The sequence below is a fragment of the Nerophis lumbriciformis genome, linkage group LG26 (assembly GCF_033978685.3).
Source record: "Nerophis lumbriciformis linkage group LG26, RoL_Nlum_v2.1, whole genome shotgun sequence".
NCBI lineage: Eukaryota > Metazoa > Chordata > Actinopteri > Syngnathiformes > Syngnathidae > Nerophis > Nerophis lumbriciformis.
In genome coordinates, this window is record NC_084573.2 from 21,641,394 (window position 1) to 21,660,000 (window position 18,607).

The window sequence follows — 18,607 nt, forward strand, 5'->3', positions numbered from 1 at the left end:
AATAAACATTTTTTACATCAAATTGTACATTTATAATGACTTAAAGCCTGCTATAGCTCAGGGTCACTGTCACATGTTTGCCATTAATTAATGAGCCACTGGCTACAATATTGCATATTTACACCTGTGTGCTCATCAATATCTACTGTCCCTCTTTTATGAATAAAGTAAAAGTTAACACATTTAATCAGGAGACTCTGAAGAGACCACCTACATTGGCTCCCATGTAAATAGAGTACATCCACATCCCACTGGGTTGTGAGTTTTTCCTTGCCCTTATGTGGGCTCTGAACCGAGGAAGTCGTTGTGGCTTGTGCAGCCCTTTGAGACACGTGTGATTTAGGGCTATATAAATAAACATTGATTGATTGATTGATTGAGTTTAAAAAGGAACTGCACTTTTTTGGAGGGGAATTTTGCCTTTCGTTCACAAGCATTATGAAACACATGACGACAGATGGATTTTTATTTTATGCATTCTAGATATGAAATAAACGTAAATAAAAGTCCGCTTACAGTAGAGTCAATGGGAGCTCCACTAATCCGCCCATAAAATCCGATAAATAACCATTCAAAAAGCGGCAACAATACTCCATTTACATTTCGCAACTTGAATACTGACCAAGTATTAGTGATATTAATAGAAGCGTTTACGCAGACAAACTATTTATAGAGGCGACCTATGGTTACATTGAGTGGTCTGTTGTTTCCTCGCTTCCTTGCTCCTTGGAAGTTTATTGTAGATCATACATCATGCCTCTCACTTTGACAGCCATTTAGGACCTGGAACTATGATTATGAGGCATTTTTCACCTCCATCCATCCATCCATTTTCTAGCGCTTATTCCCTTCGGGGTCGCGGGGGGCGCTGGAGCCTATCTCAGCTTCAATCGGGCGGAAGGCGGCGTACACCCTGGACAAGTCGCCACCTCATCGCAGGGCCAACACAGATAGACAGACAACATTCACACTCACATTCACACACTACGGCCAATTTAGTGTTGCCAATCAACCTATCTCCAGGTGCATGTTTTTGGAGGTGGGAGGAAGCCGGAGTACCCGGAGGGAACCCACGTAGTCACGGGGAGAACATGCAAACTCCACACAGAAAGATCCCGAGCCTGGGATTGAACCCAAGACTACTCAGCACCTTCGTATTGTGAGGCAGACGCACACTAACACTTCTGCCACCGTGCTGCCGCATTTTTCACCTGAATGGGAATATATAAACATCCCAGCAGTCGGCATCCTAATGACAGCAGACCTTGTACAGTAAGTGATGCTTTATTATGTTTGTTGGCTCTCATGAAGTCTGCAGTCAGTAATAATCAGTAATGAAGAAAAGAAAAAAACCTTATGATGATTTTTTTAAATTAATGCACAAATTATGCTTAAAATTATCAAAATACGTAAATATTAAAGGCTATTATAAATGTTCCCGTTTCTACGGAACATATATACTTACATCAAAACCCTAATGGAGGTGTTTGGAACTTTTTTTAGGGGCTCAATAGGCAGAATTGCAAGACTTCCATAGGCTCCATTGATCACATTTATTTAATATTTAGAATGTTTTTCTTAAAATAACATCCGCCGTCATGTCTCTCATAATGTTTGTGAACGATAGGCAAAATTCCCCCCAAACAAGTGCCGTTAGTAGTTTTACTTATTTCTTGCTTTATTAAGTTGCATAAATGTCTATTCATACTTGCCAAGATAGTAGGAAGGGATTCATATGGCCCCATTCCTGGGTGGATCTCGCGTGAGAGGAAGAGGGGTGGGGGTAATCATTTTGCAATGCAGTCTGCTGAAAATTATGGAAAGTGCCACTCTACGTAGCAACTGACGCTGTGGTCAAAGTTGGCATTGCCACAAAACAAATTGTAAAATATTCAACACCCTACTGCCACCTGGCGGCTAAATTTGATAGTGTACCTCCCCAATACGTCACGTTTCATATGTCAGGTAAACACTGACGAATCGGGCCATACGAATCCTCTTCCCACTGTAATTAAAAAGATTTCATTGTCATTTAATGACCTGATACATTATTTGTAAAGACTCGTTTGAACAAGTTGGAAGTGGCAACATAAAAACCGGCAGTTTTTACTTTCAAGGCCTGAAGAGGGAACGTTTGAGGGAGAAGTCTTTGCATGTGAGAGTGTGTGTGTGTGTGTCCCTTCTTACTTTGTAGCCAGAACCATTTTCTTCCGCGCGTTGTTTTCTTTCGACTCATTGTGCTGCCGGGCCAAATGCTCGCCAACCGCCTTGCTGGGAAATTCTGTCTCGCAGGTGTAGCCAAAGTCTCTTGCCAGGTGGAGCGCCTCTCCTGCACGTAAACATGGCAGACGGGATGAGAGGGATGCAAAAAAAAAAAAAAAAAAGGCACATTCTCAGATGAAAACATGAAAAGGGTCTCACCCTCCACCAGGGAGGTTAGCAGCGTGACATTGGCAGCTTTTCTCCGCCCCGCCGGCAGGTTGAGGCCGAGGCGGTCTAATTTCTCCCGAAGACACCGGCCGCCGTTCTTTGACTTGGCTCTGTGGAAATAAATGGTAAATGGTCAAAACACAGAATCCTGGGAACGGTTCCGAAACACAACACAGCAGCACATTCCCTTTTATAACATGACAATATGAAATGAAAGCCTTGCATAAATTAAAACATGTCGCATACAAAACCGTCACGTCTTTAATCAAACGCATTTGCATATTTAATGTGCTTTCAGGTTGTAATTCCCCTTGAGTTTCTCCGATTCTCTTTGAAGCATTTGTCTCTGGCTAAATGCATACCATTTTAGATTCATGTCATTTCTCGTTTTCTCATCCACCTGCAAAATGTGACGTTACGTTAAAACGCTTAAGAGCAGAAATATGTCGAACAGCCAATTAATCTATCAAGCATTTCAAAACAACACAGTCCAAGAAGTGTACGTTCAGCTGTATTTTGACTTTAATTATTTTCCTCCCTCCTAGTGTTTGTCAAATAGTTTGCAAGCAGCAGGGGAGGTTTTCATTATTTGGGTCCACACTCCAGTATTCATGCTGGAACGATACGCCAGCCTGCCGCTAGGTGGCAGCAGTGTTCAATCTAAAAAGTATTCTGTTCTACCCAGTAGAAGTAGCAAGTACGCAGGAACACATGGTAAATAGTAAAAGGGGTTATACTTGTATAGCGCTTTTCTACCTTCAAGGTACTCAAAGCGCTTTGACACTATTTCCACATTCACCCATGTGACGAGGTTGGTAGAAGGTGGGGATTGAACCAGGAACCCTCAGGTTGCTGGCACGGCCACTCTCCAAAAGCGCCACGCCGTCCCCCACATGTTTATAGATAGGGATGGGCACTTTTCACATTCCCGGTACCTGGGAATTGATTCCAGTACCCATTTTTGTCATACCTTTGATCTGTGTTCAAATAGTAATTGTATTGTTTTTATTTAACACTGTTATCTTGTTTTGTTACTCTTATGTCTCATTTGCAAGTATTATACTGTATTATATAGTGACGTTGACATGCAGTTGCAATTCCTAGATAGCTATGGTGTGTTGTCGTAGCCAGGAAGTAGTGTTTGCCATTAAGTTGAATGTGCCAGTCTAGTCTTTTGTTGTTGAGTTTATACTGTAAGTATTGTAATAATAATAATAATAATAATAATAATAATAATGGATTAGATTTTTATAGAGCTTTTCTGGACACTCAAAGGGCTTTCTCGGTACCTGGGAATCGATTCCTTTATTGTTTTTATTTAACACTGAGCTGTGCTGTTCAGTTGTTGTATTGTTTTGTTACTCTTATGTCTCATTTGCAAGTATTGTACTGTATTATACAGTGACTTTGACATGCAGTTGCAATTCCTAGAAGGTTATGGTGTGTTGTCGTAGCCAGGAAGTACCTTTTTTTCCGGACTATAAGTCGCAGTTTTTTTCATAGTTTGGCCGGGGGTGCGACTTATACTCAGGAGCGACTTATGTGTGAAATTATTAACACATTACCGTAAAATATCAAATAATATTATTTAGCTCATTCACGTAAGAGACTAGACGTATAAGATTTCATGGGTTTTAGGAGTGACAGATTGTTTGGTAAACGTATAGCATGTTCTATATGTTATAGTTATTTGAATGACTCTTACCATAATATGTTACGTTAACATACCAGGCACGTTCTCAGTTGGTTATTTATGCCTCATATAACGTACACTTATTCAGCCTGTTGTTCACTATTCTTTATTTATTTTAAATTGCCTTTCAAATGTCTATTCTTGGTGTTGGGTTTTATCAAATAATTTCCCCCAAAAATGCAACTTATACTCCAGTGCGACTTATATGTTTTTTTTCTTCTTTATTATGCATTTTCGGCCGGTGCGACTTATACTCCGAAAAATACGGTAGTCTTTGCCATTGAGTTGAATGTGCCAGTCTAGTCTTTTGTTGTTGAGTTTATACTGTAAGTATTGTAATAATAATAATAATAATAATGGATTGTATTTTTATAGCGCTTTTCTAGACACTCAAAGGGCTTTCTCGGTACCCGGGAATCGATTCCAGTACCCATTTTTAGCATACCTTTGAGTGTTTTCAAATGGTAATTGTTTAAAAAATATATATTGTTTTTATTTAACACTGAGCTGTGCTGTTCAGTTGTTATCTGGTTTTGTTACTCTTATGTCTCATTTGCAAGTATTGTACTGTATTATATAGTGACTTTGGCATGCAGTTGCAGTTCCTAGATGGCGATGGTGTGTTGTCGTAGCCAGGAAGTAGTCTTTGCCATTAAGTTGAATGTGCCAGTCTAGTCTTTTGTTGTTGAGTTTATACTGTAAGTATTGTAATAATAATAATAATAATAATGGATTAGATTTTTATAGCGCTTTTCTAGACACTCAAAGGGCTTTCCCGGTACCTGGGAATCGATTCCAGTACCCATTTTTTCATATCTTTGAGTGAGTTCAAATTGTAATTGTTTAAAAAATATATATTGTTTTTATTTAACACTGAGCTGTGCTGTTCAGTTGTTATATTGTTTTGTTACTCTTATGTGTCATTTGCAAGTATTGTACTGTATTATATAGTGGCTTTGGCATGCAGTTGCAATTCCTAGATGGTTACGGTGTGTTGTCGTAGCCAGGAAGTACCGTATTTTTCGGACTATAAGTCGCAGTTTTTTTCATAGTTTGGCCGGGGGTGCGACATATACTCAGGTGCGACTTATGTGTGAAATTATTAACACATTACCGTAAAATATCAAATAATTTTATTTAGCTCATTCACGTAAGAGACTAGACGTATAAGATTTCATGGGATTTATGAGTGACAGATTGTTTGGTAAACGTATAGCATGTTCTATATGTTATAGTTATTTGAATGACTCTTACCATAATACTGTATGTTACGTTAACATACCAGGCACGTTCTCAGTTGGTTATTTATGCCTCATATAACGTACACTTATTCAGCCTGTTGTTCACTATTCTTTATTTATTTTAAATTGCCTTTCAAATGTCTATTCTTGGTGTTGGGTTTTATCAAATACATTCCCCCCAAAAATGCGACTTATACTCCAGTGCGACTTATATATATGTTTTTTCCTTCTTTATTATGCATTTTCGGCCGGTGCGACTTCTACTCCGGAGCGACTTATACTCCGAAAAATACGGTAGTCTTTGCCATTAAGTTGAATGTGCCAGTCTAGTCTTTTGTTGTTGAGTTTATACTGTAAGTATTGTAATAATAATAATAATAATAATGGATTATATTTTTATAGCGCTTTTCTAGACACTCAAAGGGCTTTCTCGGTACCCGGGAATCGATTCCAGTACCCGGGAATCGATTCCAGTACCCATTTTTAGCATACCTTTGAGTGTTTTCAAATGGTAATTGTTTAAAAACATATATTATTTTTATTTAACACTGAGCTGTGCTGTTCAGTTGTTATCTTGTTTTGTTACTCTTATGTCTCATTTGCAAGTATTGTACTGTATTATATAGTGACTTTGACATGCAGTTGCAATTCCTACATGGCAATGGTGTGTTGTCATAGCCAGGAAGTAGTATTTGCCATTAAGTTGAATGTGCCAGTCTAGTCTTTAGTTGTTGAGTTTATACTGTAAGTATTGTAGTAATAATAATAATAACAATAATGGATTCAATTTTTATAGCGCTTTTCTAGACACTCAAAGGGCTTTCTTGGTACCTGGGAATCGATTCCAGTACCCATTTTTTTCATAGCTTTTGAGTGAGTTCAAATTGTAATTTAAAAATTTTTTTTTTATTGTTTTTATTTAACACTGAGCTGTGCTGTTCAGTTGTTATCTTGTTTTGTTACTCTTATGTCTCATTTGCAAGTATTGTACTGTATCATATGGTGGCTTTGACATGCAGTTGCAATTCCTACATGGCTATGGTGTGTTGTCGTAGCCAGGAAGTAGTCTTTGCCATTAAGTTGAATGTGCCAGTCTAGTCTTTTGTTGTTGAGTTTATACTGTAAGTATTGTAATAATAATAATGGATTAGATTTGTATAGCGCTTTTCTAGACACTCAAAAGGCTTCACAGAGAAGTGAGACCCCATCATTCATTTAATCTACATCCACACAATAATGGTGGTAAGCTACATGTGTGGCCACAGCTGGCTGGCGGAAGCGTGGCTGCCAACTTGCGCCTAAGGCCCCTCCGATCCCCATCAAATATTCATACACCAGCGTGTGCGGCACTGGGAGCTAGGGGTGAAGTGTCTTGCCAAAGTGACTTGGATGGCAGAAGCGGGGATCGAACCTGGAACCCTCAAGCGCAGCCGCTCCACCGTCCCCATTGTACTTATCAAACACCAGCTGTGGGATTTTAACCTGCACTTAGTCGAAAATTTGGAGGTGTTGAAATCGCCGTGTGAAATTGTAATGCTAATAGTTAGCATGTCTCAGGAAAATCCAATGTATATTAGCATCTAGCTAGCTCAGGGGTGTCCAAACTTTTTCCACTATATTAAAGTATACCATAGGGCTATTATTTGTACATTGAAGATGCTAAAAGCAAATCAATGTACGTCCATCTATGCTAAACTAGCTGAACAAAACTTGCACGTTAGCTTTGTGTTATAGCTAACAAAGGAAACAGGGCAATATGTAATAACTAGAGCTGTCAAAAATAACGAGTTAACTAAAAAAACGTTGCATTAATCATGCATGAACACAGATTAATCAAACAATTTATTTTGACTGCACACACATTTTAACAATAAAATTGTATTTGTGTCCAAATATATAATTTAAGTGAATTGATATGTTTAAGTCACTTAAAATGATGCACGCAAGCAAAACAACTAGTAATACTTGTGATTAATCAGAATTCAAATGTAAAAGTGTGATTGATCTGATTAAAAAAAGAATAATTGTTTGACAGTGCTATTAATAATATATCATTTATTAATTCATTTTATTTTAAAAAACAAGCTGCGGGCTGAAATTGGCCCCCAGGCCGCACTTTGGACACCCTGGGCTAGCACATTTTGAAAAGAGTAGCCTTACTGTATGCACTTTTGAGCGCCACCGTCTTGATTTGGTGGCATGACTGATTGAATGTTGTCCATAATGGTTGGAATTGGGGGTTAAATCGCCAAATGATTCCCGGGCGTGGCCACCGCTGCTGCTCACTGCTCCTCTCACCTCCCAGGGGGTGAACATGGGGATGGGTCAAATGCAGAGGATAATTTCACCGCAACTAGTGTGTGTGTGTGTGACAATCATTGGAACTTTAACTTTTTTTTGTTTCCCGGCCAGGTGTTTGAGCCGGTGCGAGTCTGACGTCACGCACAACAAAAGTAACTAAATATGGCACCATTCCATTTTACGTGAATTGGCACCCGGTAGTAGTAGTACTTATAAAAATATCGAATATTGTACCCGTCGCTATCTACAGAGCTAATAGATGGAGAGGTTTGTGACAGAAATGAAACAAAAAGGAGTCGTCGTCAGCGCCATATAAAATAGAATGTAACTCAAACAGTGATAAATGAATATGGTCAAGTTCTCAATATCAATTCAGGGGAGTCACAGAAAAATGTCTGTCCCCCAGGGGCGTCATGACAGAAAATAATTGAGCAGCACTGCTCTCGCCCATCAATAACACAGCCGCTACTGCTGGGTTCCTCTGATCCCTGCATGTTTTGGTTCTGACTCGCCAATAGTCTTTGTGAACGCAACTCTATTAGCACAGTCTCTCTTTTATGTCAGCTCTACAAAGACTTCTTTAGCGCTTTTCAATGCCCAGCAGCCACATTAACCTTCCAAAAGTGCTCGCTGTCTATTGCTGTAGCCCAGGCCTGGGCAATTATTTTGACTCGGGGGCCACATTTAGAGAAAAAAAAATGTGTCTGGGGGCCGGAATATCTATTTTTAGGAACACTAATACAAAACCTTACAATGATGTCTGATTGAATTCTTAAAACGTTATGACAGACCGCCTTAAAAAACGTAATGGAATTTAAAAAAATTCTATGAACGATAAAACACTGAATATTGACAAAATATGAATGTCACAGCCCCTTTCGATCGACATATTTTACAATCAAGTGAAACGCAACAAAAATGCAACAAACAGTGAAAAATGAACGCGAAGGTTACAAAATAAACCCACCTACAATCTGATACATCACTAAGCTTTCGAACTTTGTTGTGAAAATCTCCTTCCGCGTCTGTGGAAACGCTTCCCGCCCACACTGCTTGGTGCCTTGTCTGAGCTGCTGTGACGTAGATTACCATAGTAACTAATATATCAGCCATAAGCGCAGATTCCAACCATTGAAATACTTTGTATAGTTGAAGATTTACGGCCATTAGAAAACATCACTGCACATCATAATGGCAGCTACACTTTCCATCTTAAAGATCTAAAAAAATTATTTGGGAATGTCCGGCGGGCCAGATTGAAAAGCTTAACGGGCCGCATGTGGCCCCCGGGCCTTAATTTGCCCAGGTCTGCTGTAGCCCCTCCCACTCAGTTCAGCCTTACTGGAATGTTCCGGAATGATGTGTAAAACTACTTAAGCACTAAAGCACAGGTGTCAAACTCAAAGTCCAAGAGTGTGAAGTGAAGTGAATTATATTTATATAGCGCTTTTCTCTAGTGACTCAAAGTGCTTTACATAGTGAAAACCCATTATCTAAGTTACATTTAAACCAGTGTGGGTGGCACTGGGAGCAGGTGGGTAAAGTGTCTTGCCCAAGGACACAGCGGCAGAGACTAGGATGGCGGAAGCGGGGATCGAACCAGGAACGGTCACGGCCGCTCTACCAACCGAGCTATACCGCCCCATCATTTAAAGTGGTCCATCCCCTCATTTTATGTGCTCCGACACATCATTTTATGTGGCCCGCCACATTGTTTGTAACATTCGAGACACTTTCAGACATTTGTGATTAAGGGCCATATGAATAAAAATTGATTGATTGATTGATTGATTGATTGATTATTTAGCGTGGTCCGCCATATCGTTTTATGTGGTCTGCAACATTATTTAAAGTGGCCCGCCACATCATTATTTAAAGTGGCCCGCCACATCATTTTAAGTGGCCCGCCATATCATTTTATGTTGTTCACAAGAGTATTTAAAACGGTGCCCCAGCTGATTTTGTTAGGTCGCCAACTCATTCATGCGGTCCACCATCTCATATTATTTGCTCATATCATTTTAGGTTGTCCACTAGATTATTCAATGTGGCCCCTCACGTTATTTTATGTGGTCCGGCATCCCCTTCAATTTGGTTCACTACATTGTTTAATTTGGCCCACCGCATCATTTTATCTGGTCCACCACCTCATTTATGTGGTCCGGCAACTAATTTGATGTTGTCTGTAAGATGATTTAAAGTGGCCCGCCACATCGTCTTATCTGGTGCGCCACATCATTTATATGGTCCGCCACCTCATTTTATGTTGTCCACAAGATTATTTAAAATGGCCTACCACCTGATTTTATGTGGGCCACCACATCATTTTATGTGGCCCGTCACATTGATTGAGACATTTGAGACACTTTGAGACATTTGTGATTAAGGGCCATATGGATAAAAATGTATTGATTGACTGATTGTTTAGCGTGGTCCGCCATATCATTTTATTTGGTCTGCAACATTATTTAAATTGGCCCACCACATCATTTTATGTGGTCTGCCATATCATTTTATGTTGTTCACAAGATTATTTAAAATAGCTTACCACCTGATTTTATGTGGCCCACCACCTCATTTACGTTGTCCGCAAGAGTATTTAACATGGTCCCCCACCTGATTTTATTAGGTCGCCAACTCATCTCGTCGTCCACCACTTCAATTTATTTGTCTACAAGATTATTTAATGTGGCTTCTCACGTCATTTAATGTTGTCCACAAGATTATTCAAAGGGGCCTTTCATGTCATTATGTTGTCCACAAGATTATTTAAAGGGGCCTCTCACGTCATTTTATGTTGTCCACAAGATTTTTTGAAGTGGCCTGGCCTCTCACGTCATTTTATGTGGGCACGTTGTTTAAAGTGGCCAGTCACGTCATTTAATCTGGTCCGCCAACTCATTTCATGTTGTTCACAAGAGTATTTAACATGGTCCCCCACCTGATTTTATTAGGTCGCCGACTCATTTATGCGGTCCACCACCTCAATTTATTTGCTCCGCCACATCATTTTAGGTTGTCCGCAAGATTATTTAATATGGCCCCTCACGTCTTTTTTTGTGGTCCGCCACCTCCTTTAATTTGGTTCACTACATTGTTTAATTTGGCCCACCGCATCATTTTATCGGGTCCGCCACCTCATTTATGTGGTCCGGCAACTTATTTGATGTTGTCTGTAAGATTATTTAAAGTGGCCCGCCACGTCGTCTTATCTGGTCAGCCACATCATTTTATCTTGTGCGCCACATCATTTTATGTGCTCCGCCACCTCATTTTATGTTGTCCACAACATTATTTAAAATGGCCTACCGCATGATTTTATGTGGCCCGTCACATTGATTGAGACATTTGAGACACTTTAAGACATTTGTGATTAAGGGCCATATGCATAAAAATGTATTGATTGACTGATTGTTTAGCGTTGTCCGCCATATCATTTTATTTGGTCTGCAACATTATTTAATGTGGCCCACCACATCATTTTATGTGGTCTGCCATATCATTTTATATTGTTCACAAGATTATTCAAAATAGCTTACCACCTGATTTTATGTGGCCCACCACCTCATTAATGTGGCCCACCACCTCATTTATGTTGTCCGCAAGGGTATTTAACATGGTACCCCGTCTGATTTTATTAGGTCGCCGACTCATTTATTCGGTCCACCACCTCATTTTATTTGCTCTACCACATCATTTTAGGTTGTCCGCAAGATTATTCAACATGGCCCCTCACGTCTTTTTTTGTGGTCCGCCACCTCCTTCAATTTGGTTCACTACATTGTTTAATTTGGCCCACCACCTCATTTTATCTGGTCGGCCACCTCATTTTGTCTGGTCCGCCACCTCATTTATGTGGTCCGGCTACTCATTTGATGTTGTCTGTAAGATTATTAATGTCGCCCGCCACATCATTTTATCCGGTCAGCCACATCATTTTATATGGTGCGCCACATCATTTATGTGGTCCGCCAGCTCATTTTATGTTGTCCACAAGATTTTTTTAAATTGGCCTCTCGCGTCATTTTATGTGGGCACGTTGTTTAAAGTGGCCAGTCACATCATTTGATCTGGTGCGCCACGTCATTTTATGTTGTCCACAAGATTATTTAAAGTGGCGCCGCCACATTATTTTATGTTGTCCGCCACGTAATTTTATTTGGCCCGCCACATCATTTTATGTGGTCCACCACCTCGTTTAATTTGGTCCACAACATTATTTAATTTGGTCCACAACATTGTTTAATGTGGCCCGCCAATTCATTTTATCTAGTGAGCCACATCATTTTATCTGGTGCACCACCTCATTTATGTGGTCCTCCACATCATTCTATGTTGTCCACAATATGATTTAATGTGGTCTGCCACCTCATTCTATGTGGTGTGCCACACCATTCTTTGTTGTCCACGGCATTATTTAATGTGGTTGGCCACCTCATTTATGTGATCCGCCAACTCATTCAATGTTTTCCGCAAAATGATATAGGCCGGCCTGCCACATCGTTTTATCTGGTCAACCACACCATTTTATCTGGTGCGCCACATCATTTATGTGGTCCGCCACCTCATTTTATGTTGTTCACAAGATTATTTAAAGTGGCCTTTCACGTCATTTTATGTTGTCCGCCACATAATTTTAGTTGGCCCGCCACATCATTTTACGTGGGCGACCACCTTGTTTAATTTGGTCCACAACATTATTTAATTTGGTCCACAACATTGTTTAATGTGGCCCGCCAATTCATTTTATCTAGTGAGCCACATCATTTTATCTGGTGCACCACCTCATTTATGTGGTCCGCCACATCATTCTATGTTGTCCACAAGATGATTGAATGTGGTCCGCCACCTCATTCTATGTGGTGTGCCACACCATTCTTTGTTGTCCACGACATCAGGCTCGGCCCTAACCAATCTGGCGCCCTAGGCAAGATTTTAGGTGGCGCCCCCCCACATCGGCAGTGAAGTGTATATACTCACAAGAAACTGAATAGCTTTGTCTTTGACCTTTTTTTTTTACTTACAACTATACCTAATATATAAAGGGGTGGAAAAGTGACTATTACCTGCAGGGCAAACATTAGCTAACCAGAAGGCAATAACAATGTAAACAAAAAACACCTGCTTAAAAGATCTAATACAAATGTCCCTGAGGAATGTAAGGTGGGAGTACTGTAATTACCTAACGTTACATTATTATTTTCCATAACAATTTAGCCCCCTCCACAATATTAACCCAACGTTAAAACAGAACTAGCTATTTATTGATTAGCAATTTCCGAATCATGTAACATTAGCTTAATGCTAAAAAGCCAGCTACTATCACATTCTGTAACAGACAAATAATTTCATGTAGGCTCACGTTACCTATCTGCTACCTCTGTCTTTTCTCGTTTCTCCTCCTCTTCTTTTCTCTTTTCTCTTCCCTGGGCACCTGACAGTTTTGGCCGTTTTGACATCTTGTGTTGATTTTTTGATGTGGTGACGTCCAAAAAGAGTCATGATACGGGAAGGGAGGGGGCGCACCGTGCGGGGGGGGGGGGGGGGGGGGGGGCGTAATGTTGTAACAAATAATATTTCTAATAAATAGGCTTTACTTTGCATTTTAATTAACGTGGGATTATTTTTTGTATTTAGAAATAATAGTACCAACTTTTCTTTCTTTTTTTTTTTTCTCCAACATTTGTGGCACTGGCGTGGCGCCCCCTGATGGACGGCGCCCTTAGCATTTGCCTATACGGCCTATGCCACGGGCCGGCCCTGCACAACATTATTTAACGTGGTTGGCCACCTCATTTATGTGATCCGCCAACTCATTCAATGTTTTCCGCAAGATTATTTAGTCCGACCTGCCACATCGTTTTATCTGGTCAACCACACCCTTTTATCTGGTGCGCCACATCATTTATGTGGTCCGCACCAGCTCATTTGACGTGGTCCGCCACATAATTTAATTTGGTGCACCACATTGTTTAATGTGACCCGCTACGTCATTTTAAATGGCCTGCCACATTATTCTATGTCTTGACTTACAATCTCAAAGCAAGTTAGCCATCAATGTGTTAGTAAAAAAGATAATAATAAAAAACAACTGCCTATGCAAATTGTGTAACGAGGCTATTATACTATTGTATATTAACAAGTCATTACAAGTGGCCCTCTGAAAGCAGCCATCTTTGCAATGTGGCCCTCAATATTAAAAAAACATTGACATCCCTGCACTACAGAACAAGTAACAGCATAAATAACACCTTTGTGTATAATGGAGTTCCACCACAGTAACAAACACTATCTTTGTAAAGGCTTTAGAATCTCCTAACTAAGCAGCAAGTCGGCGTCTATAGCCCCAAAAATTTACATGTTTCCCACGTTTGTGTATAGTTTTCATGTACAAACCTGCGCAGTATTCCACCCAGCAGTGAGGCGTTGAGGCACTCCGGCGGTGACAGTCGTCTCTTCACCTCGGCGATGGTGACTTTGTACTTGGAGGTGGAGCTGAGCAGTGACAGTCGACCCGGTACCGAGCAGAACAGATCTGTCGGGTTCACCACACACGTTCCCCCTGACGCACACAAACACAACATGCGCATTCCGTTATAGAACACAAACACCACAATAACTTTTGTTTGCAGGTCAAAGGAACAAGTTGTTTTGTTCCATAAAAAAACAAGCATTGCAATGAAGTGGTGAATTACAAATTGGCTTTTTTGCTACACGCCACACCAAACTTAGCACCAATTCATTTACAGTAAGTTAGATGTACATATAACTACCATATTTTTCGGAGTATAAGTACTATTAATACTTGCGTACTATTATTATTACAATACTTACAGTATAAACTCAACAACAAAAGACTAGACTGGCACATTCAACTTAATGGCAAAGACTACCATATTTTTCTGAGTATTAGTCGCACCGGCCAAAAATGCACAATAAAGAAGGAAAAAAACATATATAAGTCGCACTGGAGTATAAGTCGCATTTTTTGGGAAAATGTATTTGATAAAACCCAACACCAAGAATAGACATTTGAAAGGCAATTTAAAATAAATAAAGAATAGTGAACAACAGGCTGAATAAGTGTACGTTATATGAGGCATAAATAACCAACTGAGAACGTGCCTGGTATGTTAACGTAACATATTATGGTAAGAGTCATTCAAATAACTATAACATATAGAACATGCTATACGTTTACCAAACAATCTGTCACTCCTAATCGCTAAATCCCGTGAAATTTTATACGTCTAGTCTTTTACGTGAATGAGCTAAATAATATTATTTGATATTTTACGGTAATGTGTTAATAATTTCACACAAAAGTCGCTCCTGAGTATAAGTCGCACCCCCGGCCAAACTATGAAAAAAACTGCGACTTATAGCCCGAAAAATACGGTACTTCTATTGTTAATAATCAAGATATTGTTGTTGAACTATTAAGTATATAATGTGCAAATAATCAATACACATTCACCAAAAATCTCACTTTTGCTATTTGTCCTACTACTACTGCAAGTACTGATGATATGTTAATGACAAAAAAATGGTTAAAAAAAATATACAACCAACCTTAAAAATGGGGATTCACACACATGAATGTTAAAATATATAATACATATACCAAAAGATCCATCCGAATTTTCCCATTGAAGGTAGAAGCTTATTTCTAGAATATTAATAGTACATGACTAATCTGGATACATAATACAAGTAAGCTATAGTATTGGTATTCATTTATTTCAAGCATGCATGCAGTTATAATATGTGCTTGTATTTACATTCGCGTACTGCAACATGTCTGAAAAGGAGTAGTAAGAATCAGAACTGTATTTAATCCTATACATTTGTCCACTTCCTGTACTCAGTCTGTACCAATACCACCACCAAATAAGTAAACAGATAAATCAATAAACTTAACATGAAAAGGTAATTACTGAATTCTAATTCCCATAATGTGCTGACTATGAGAGAAATGATAGATTGTCTCATTTATCAATAAGGTTCAAGGTGTGTCTTCCTTGTTTGAACCGTTTCTTAAACTGGATATGTACTAATAATACATTGGCTTGTTTGCATAATCCATTCCATAATTTAATGCCACATATTGATATAATAAAGGTTTTAAATGTTGTACGTGCATATATGTTTTGAGATGGATTTTTCTCTAAGGTTGTTTTTCTCCTTTCGTTGAGAAGAATTGTTAAACACTTTTCTGTATATATAATTTAAGCTGTTTGCACCACATCATTGAATTTCTATAGTTTTTGATTGAATAAATAAAGACTGTGAATGTTCTTTATATATAACCAACACTTTGTGTTGTCCTAATTTTTTTTTTTTAATAACACGGTTAGTGATCGAAGCGTGTTTTGGAATAATGTAACAATACATCACTAATATAATAGTTATTAAAAACAGTGTGGATGTCATTGAGGAATAAAATGCTCAAATGACTTAAGTTTGTTTGTTTGTACTGCCCTTTTAATGCAGTTATTTCATAGTTGTGTAATAGTGTGATATTGTTGCGCTATATTATGAACTAGACCAGGGGTCGGCAACCCACGGCTCCGGAGCCGCATGCGGCTCTTTGATCACTCTGATGCGGCTCAGCTGCATACTTGCCGACCCCCCCCCCCGAGTTTCCCGGGAGACTTCCGGATTTCAGTTCCTCTCGCAGATTAATATTCTCCGATTTTCACCCTTACAATAATAATAAGGGCATGCCATGATGGTACAGCATTTAGCAACCTCTACAATCTATACAACCAGCGTGCCAGCCCAGCCTCTTGTCATATGCATCTTCTGCTTGCACACATAAGTGACAGCAAGGCCTACTTGGTCAACAGCCACACAGGTTTCACTGACGGTGGCCGTATAAAACAACTTTAACACTCTTACTAATAATGCGCCACACTTTGAACCAAAACCAAACAAGAAAGACAAACACATTTCGGGAGAACATCTGCACCTTAACACAACATAAACACAACAGAACAAATACCCAGAATCCCATGCAGCCCTGACTCTTCCGGGCTACATTATACACCCCTGCTACCACCAAACCCCGCCCCCACCCCAACCCTGCTTCCTCACACATCAACCCCCCCCCCCCCGCCCCCCCTGTGCGTCGGTTGAGGTTTGAGGTGGGCGGGGTTTGGTAGCGGGGGTGTATAATGTAGCCCGGAAGAGTGGGCTACAAGGGCTGCATGGGATTCTGGGTATTTGTTCTGTTGTGTTTATGTTGTGTTACGGTGCAGATGTTCTCCCGAAATGTGTTTGTCATTCTTGTTTGGTGTGGGTTCACAGTATGGCGCATTGTTAGTAAGAGTGTTAAAGTTTTTTATACGGCCACCGTCAGTGTAACCTGTGTGGTTGTTGACCAAGTATGCCTTGCTGTCACTTATGTGAACAAGCAGAAGCCCCATACAATGTGTAGCTTGGCCGGCACGCTGGTTGTAGTGGGCGCTAACTGCTGTACCTTCACGGCATGTTCAAGAGAATACTTGCCCTGAAATTCATAGTCTGCCGGAAGAATCGGGAGGGTTGACAAGTATGACGTTGTCAAGCGCCATTCATATAAAACTCGCGGGCCGCACTAACATTCAATTTTCATATTAAGGTGTGGGCCGCGTGTCTGAGGACCCCTGGTTTATACATAGCACAAAGCAAAAAAAAAACTTTGTATGCAGTGTTATTTCATTTTAAATTTCAAAAGATGTTTTCTTTAATTTGTGAAACTGGTCAAAATGGCTCTTTGAGTGGTAAAGGTTGCCGACCCCTGAACTAGACAGAGTGTTATATTTTATTTTGAAGTATCGCTTTTATTTTAAAGAACCGGATGTCCGGTGCGGGAAGTGTCTTTGCTGTTTTTTCGATTACTTTACTTCCTCTTCCTTCAGACTTTTGAATGAGAAGGTAATAGTTCTTCACTGCTCCGTGTTTCTTCATATTGTAAATATTCTTCCCAAACGTTCCCAGATACTTTAAAAGTTAACCCAATAATGTTCTGTGTACAAGTGATGTGTTGTTTTGAGTAATTTTTATGCACAATTTCGTTTATTTAGAAGTAGAGCGTCGACTGTGTGAATTGTTTGGTAGTATTTACGCGTGGTATTTACATCACACAGGAGCAGATATCACTCCGCCAGAAAGTTGAGACCTGTGTATGTGTGTTATCAATCCACATACCAACACTGGTATGTGGATTTGTGCATTATTATTATTTTGTGAGAAAACGTTTTTGTTAATGTAATTTAATTTATTATTATTATTATTATATGAATGAATGTTTGTTACTTCATTTTCCTTCGGACTTTTGAATGAGAAGGAGCAGATATCACTCCGCCAGAAAGTAGAGACCTGTGTATGTGTGTTTCCAACACAGGTTGCCAATAAATACTGAACCGACGGCATGGTGACGTGTCTTTTATTTAAAAAAACTACACAACGCAGAATAAGACTCACTACAGTTGCACATCTTTAAATGTTCATTTGTTAGAAAAAAAAGGCAAAACAATGCTCCTGATTATTAGCACCCTCCAATTCATAATATTACATTTTCTTTGCACCTTGTGCTCCCATTTGCGTCAGCCTAATATTTGTATGTAGGAGTAGTCTTCTTCAATTCGAAGAAAGTCAAACAAAATCCCTATTTCATCATCTTCCTGCTCCCGCCGCGTTGCCGCCATCTTTCCCCCGTTATCGAGCGCGCCCGAGCTGGGGAAGGCCTCTAATTAATCAACTTTCGCTCAGTTTGTGTGTGATGTACTGTGGGCTGTATTCTATTATTCATCTGCCTCATTATCAAACCTAACAGCAGGGTGTGTCGCTTTGTTATTAGGCCATGCTGGATGCGATGGAGACGGAGGAAAAGATGCCATTTAGGGCGAACAGAACAACGCTGCAGGCGAGGATGCAGGCGCCAGTCTTTTTTTTAAAT

The 18,607-nt window shown here is 39.7% G+C and overlaps 1 protein-coding gene across 1 annotated transcript in view; it reads right to left on the bottom strand.

Moving 5' to 3' along the window:
- Window positions 1–18,607, bottom strand: part of tfap2d (transcription factor AP-2 delta (activating enhancer binding protein 2 delta)) — a 44,698-nt gene that overhangs the window by 12,642 nt on the left and 13,449 nt on the right. The window contains exons 4-6 of the mRNA XM_061987189.2: window positions 14,062–14,227; window positions 2,422–2,540; window positions 2,188–2,329 (exon numbers count right to left, since the gene is read on the bottom strand). Coding sequence (XP_061843173.1) covers window positions 2,188–2,329; window positions 2,422–2,540; window positions 14,062–14,227 — 427 coding nt within the window. The remainder of the gene's footprint in view (window positions 1–2,187; window positions 2,330–2,421; window positions 2,541–14,061; window positions 14,228–18,607) is intronic.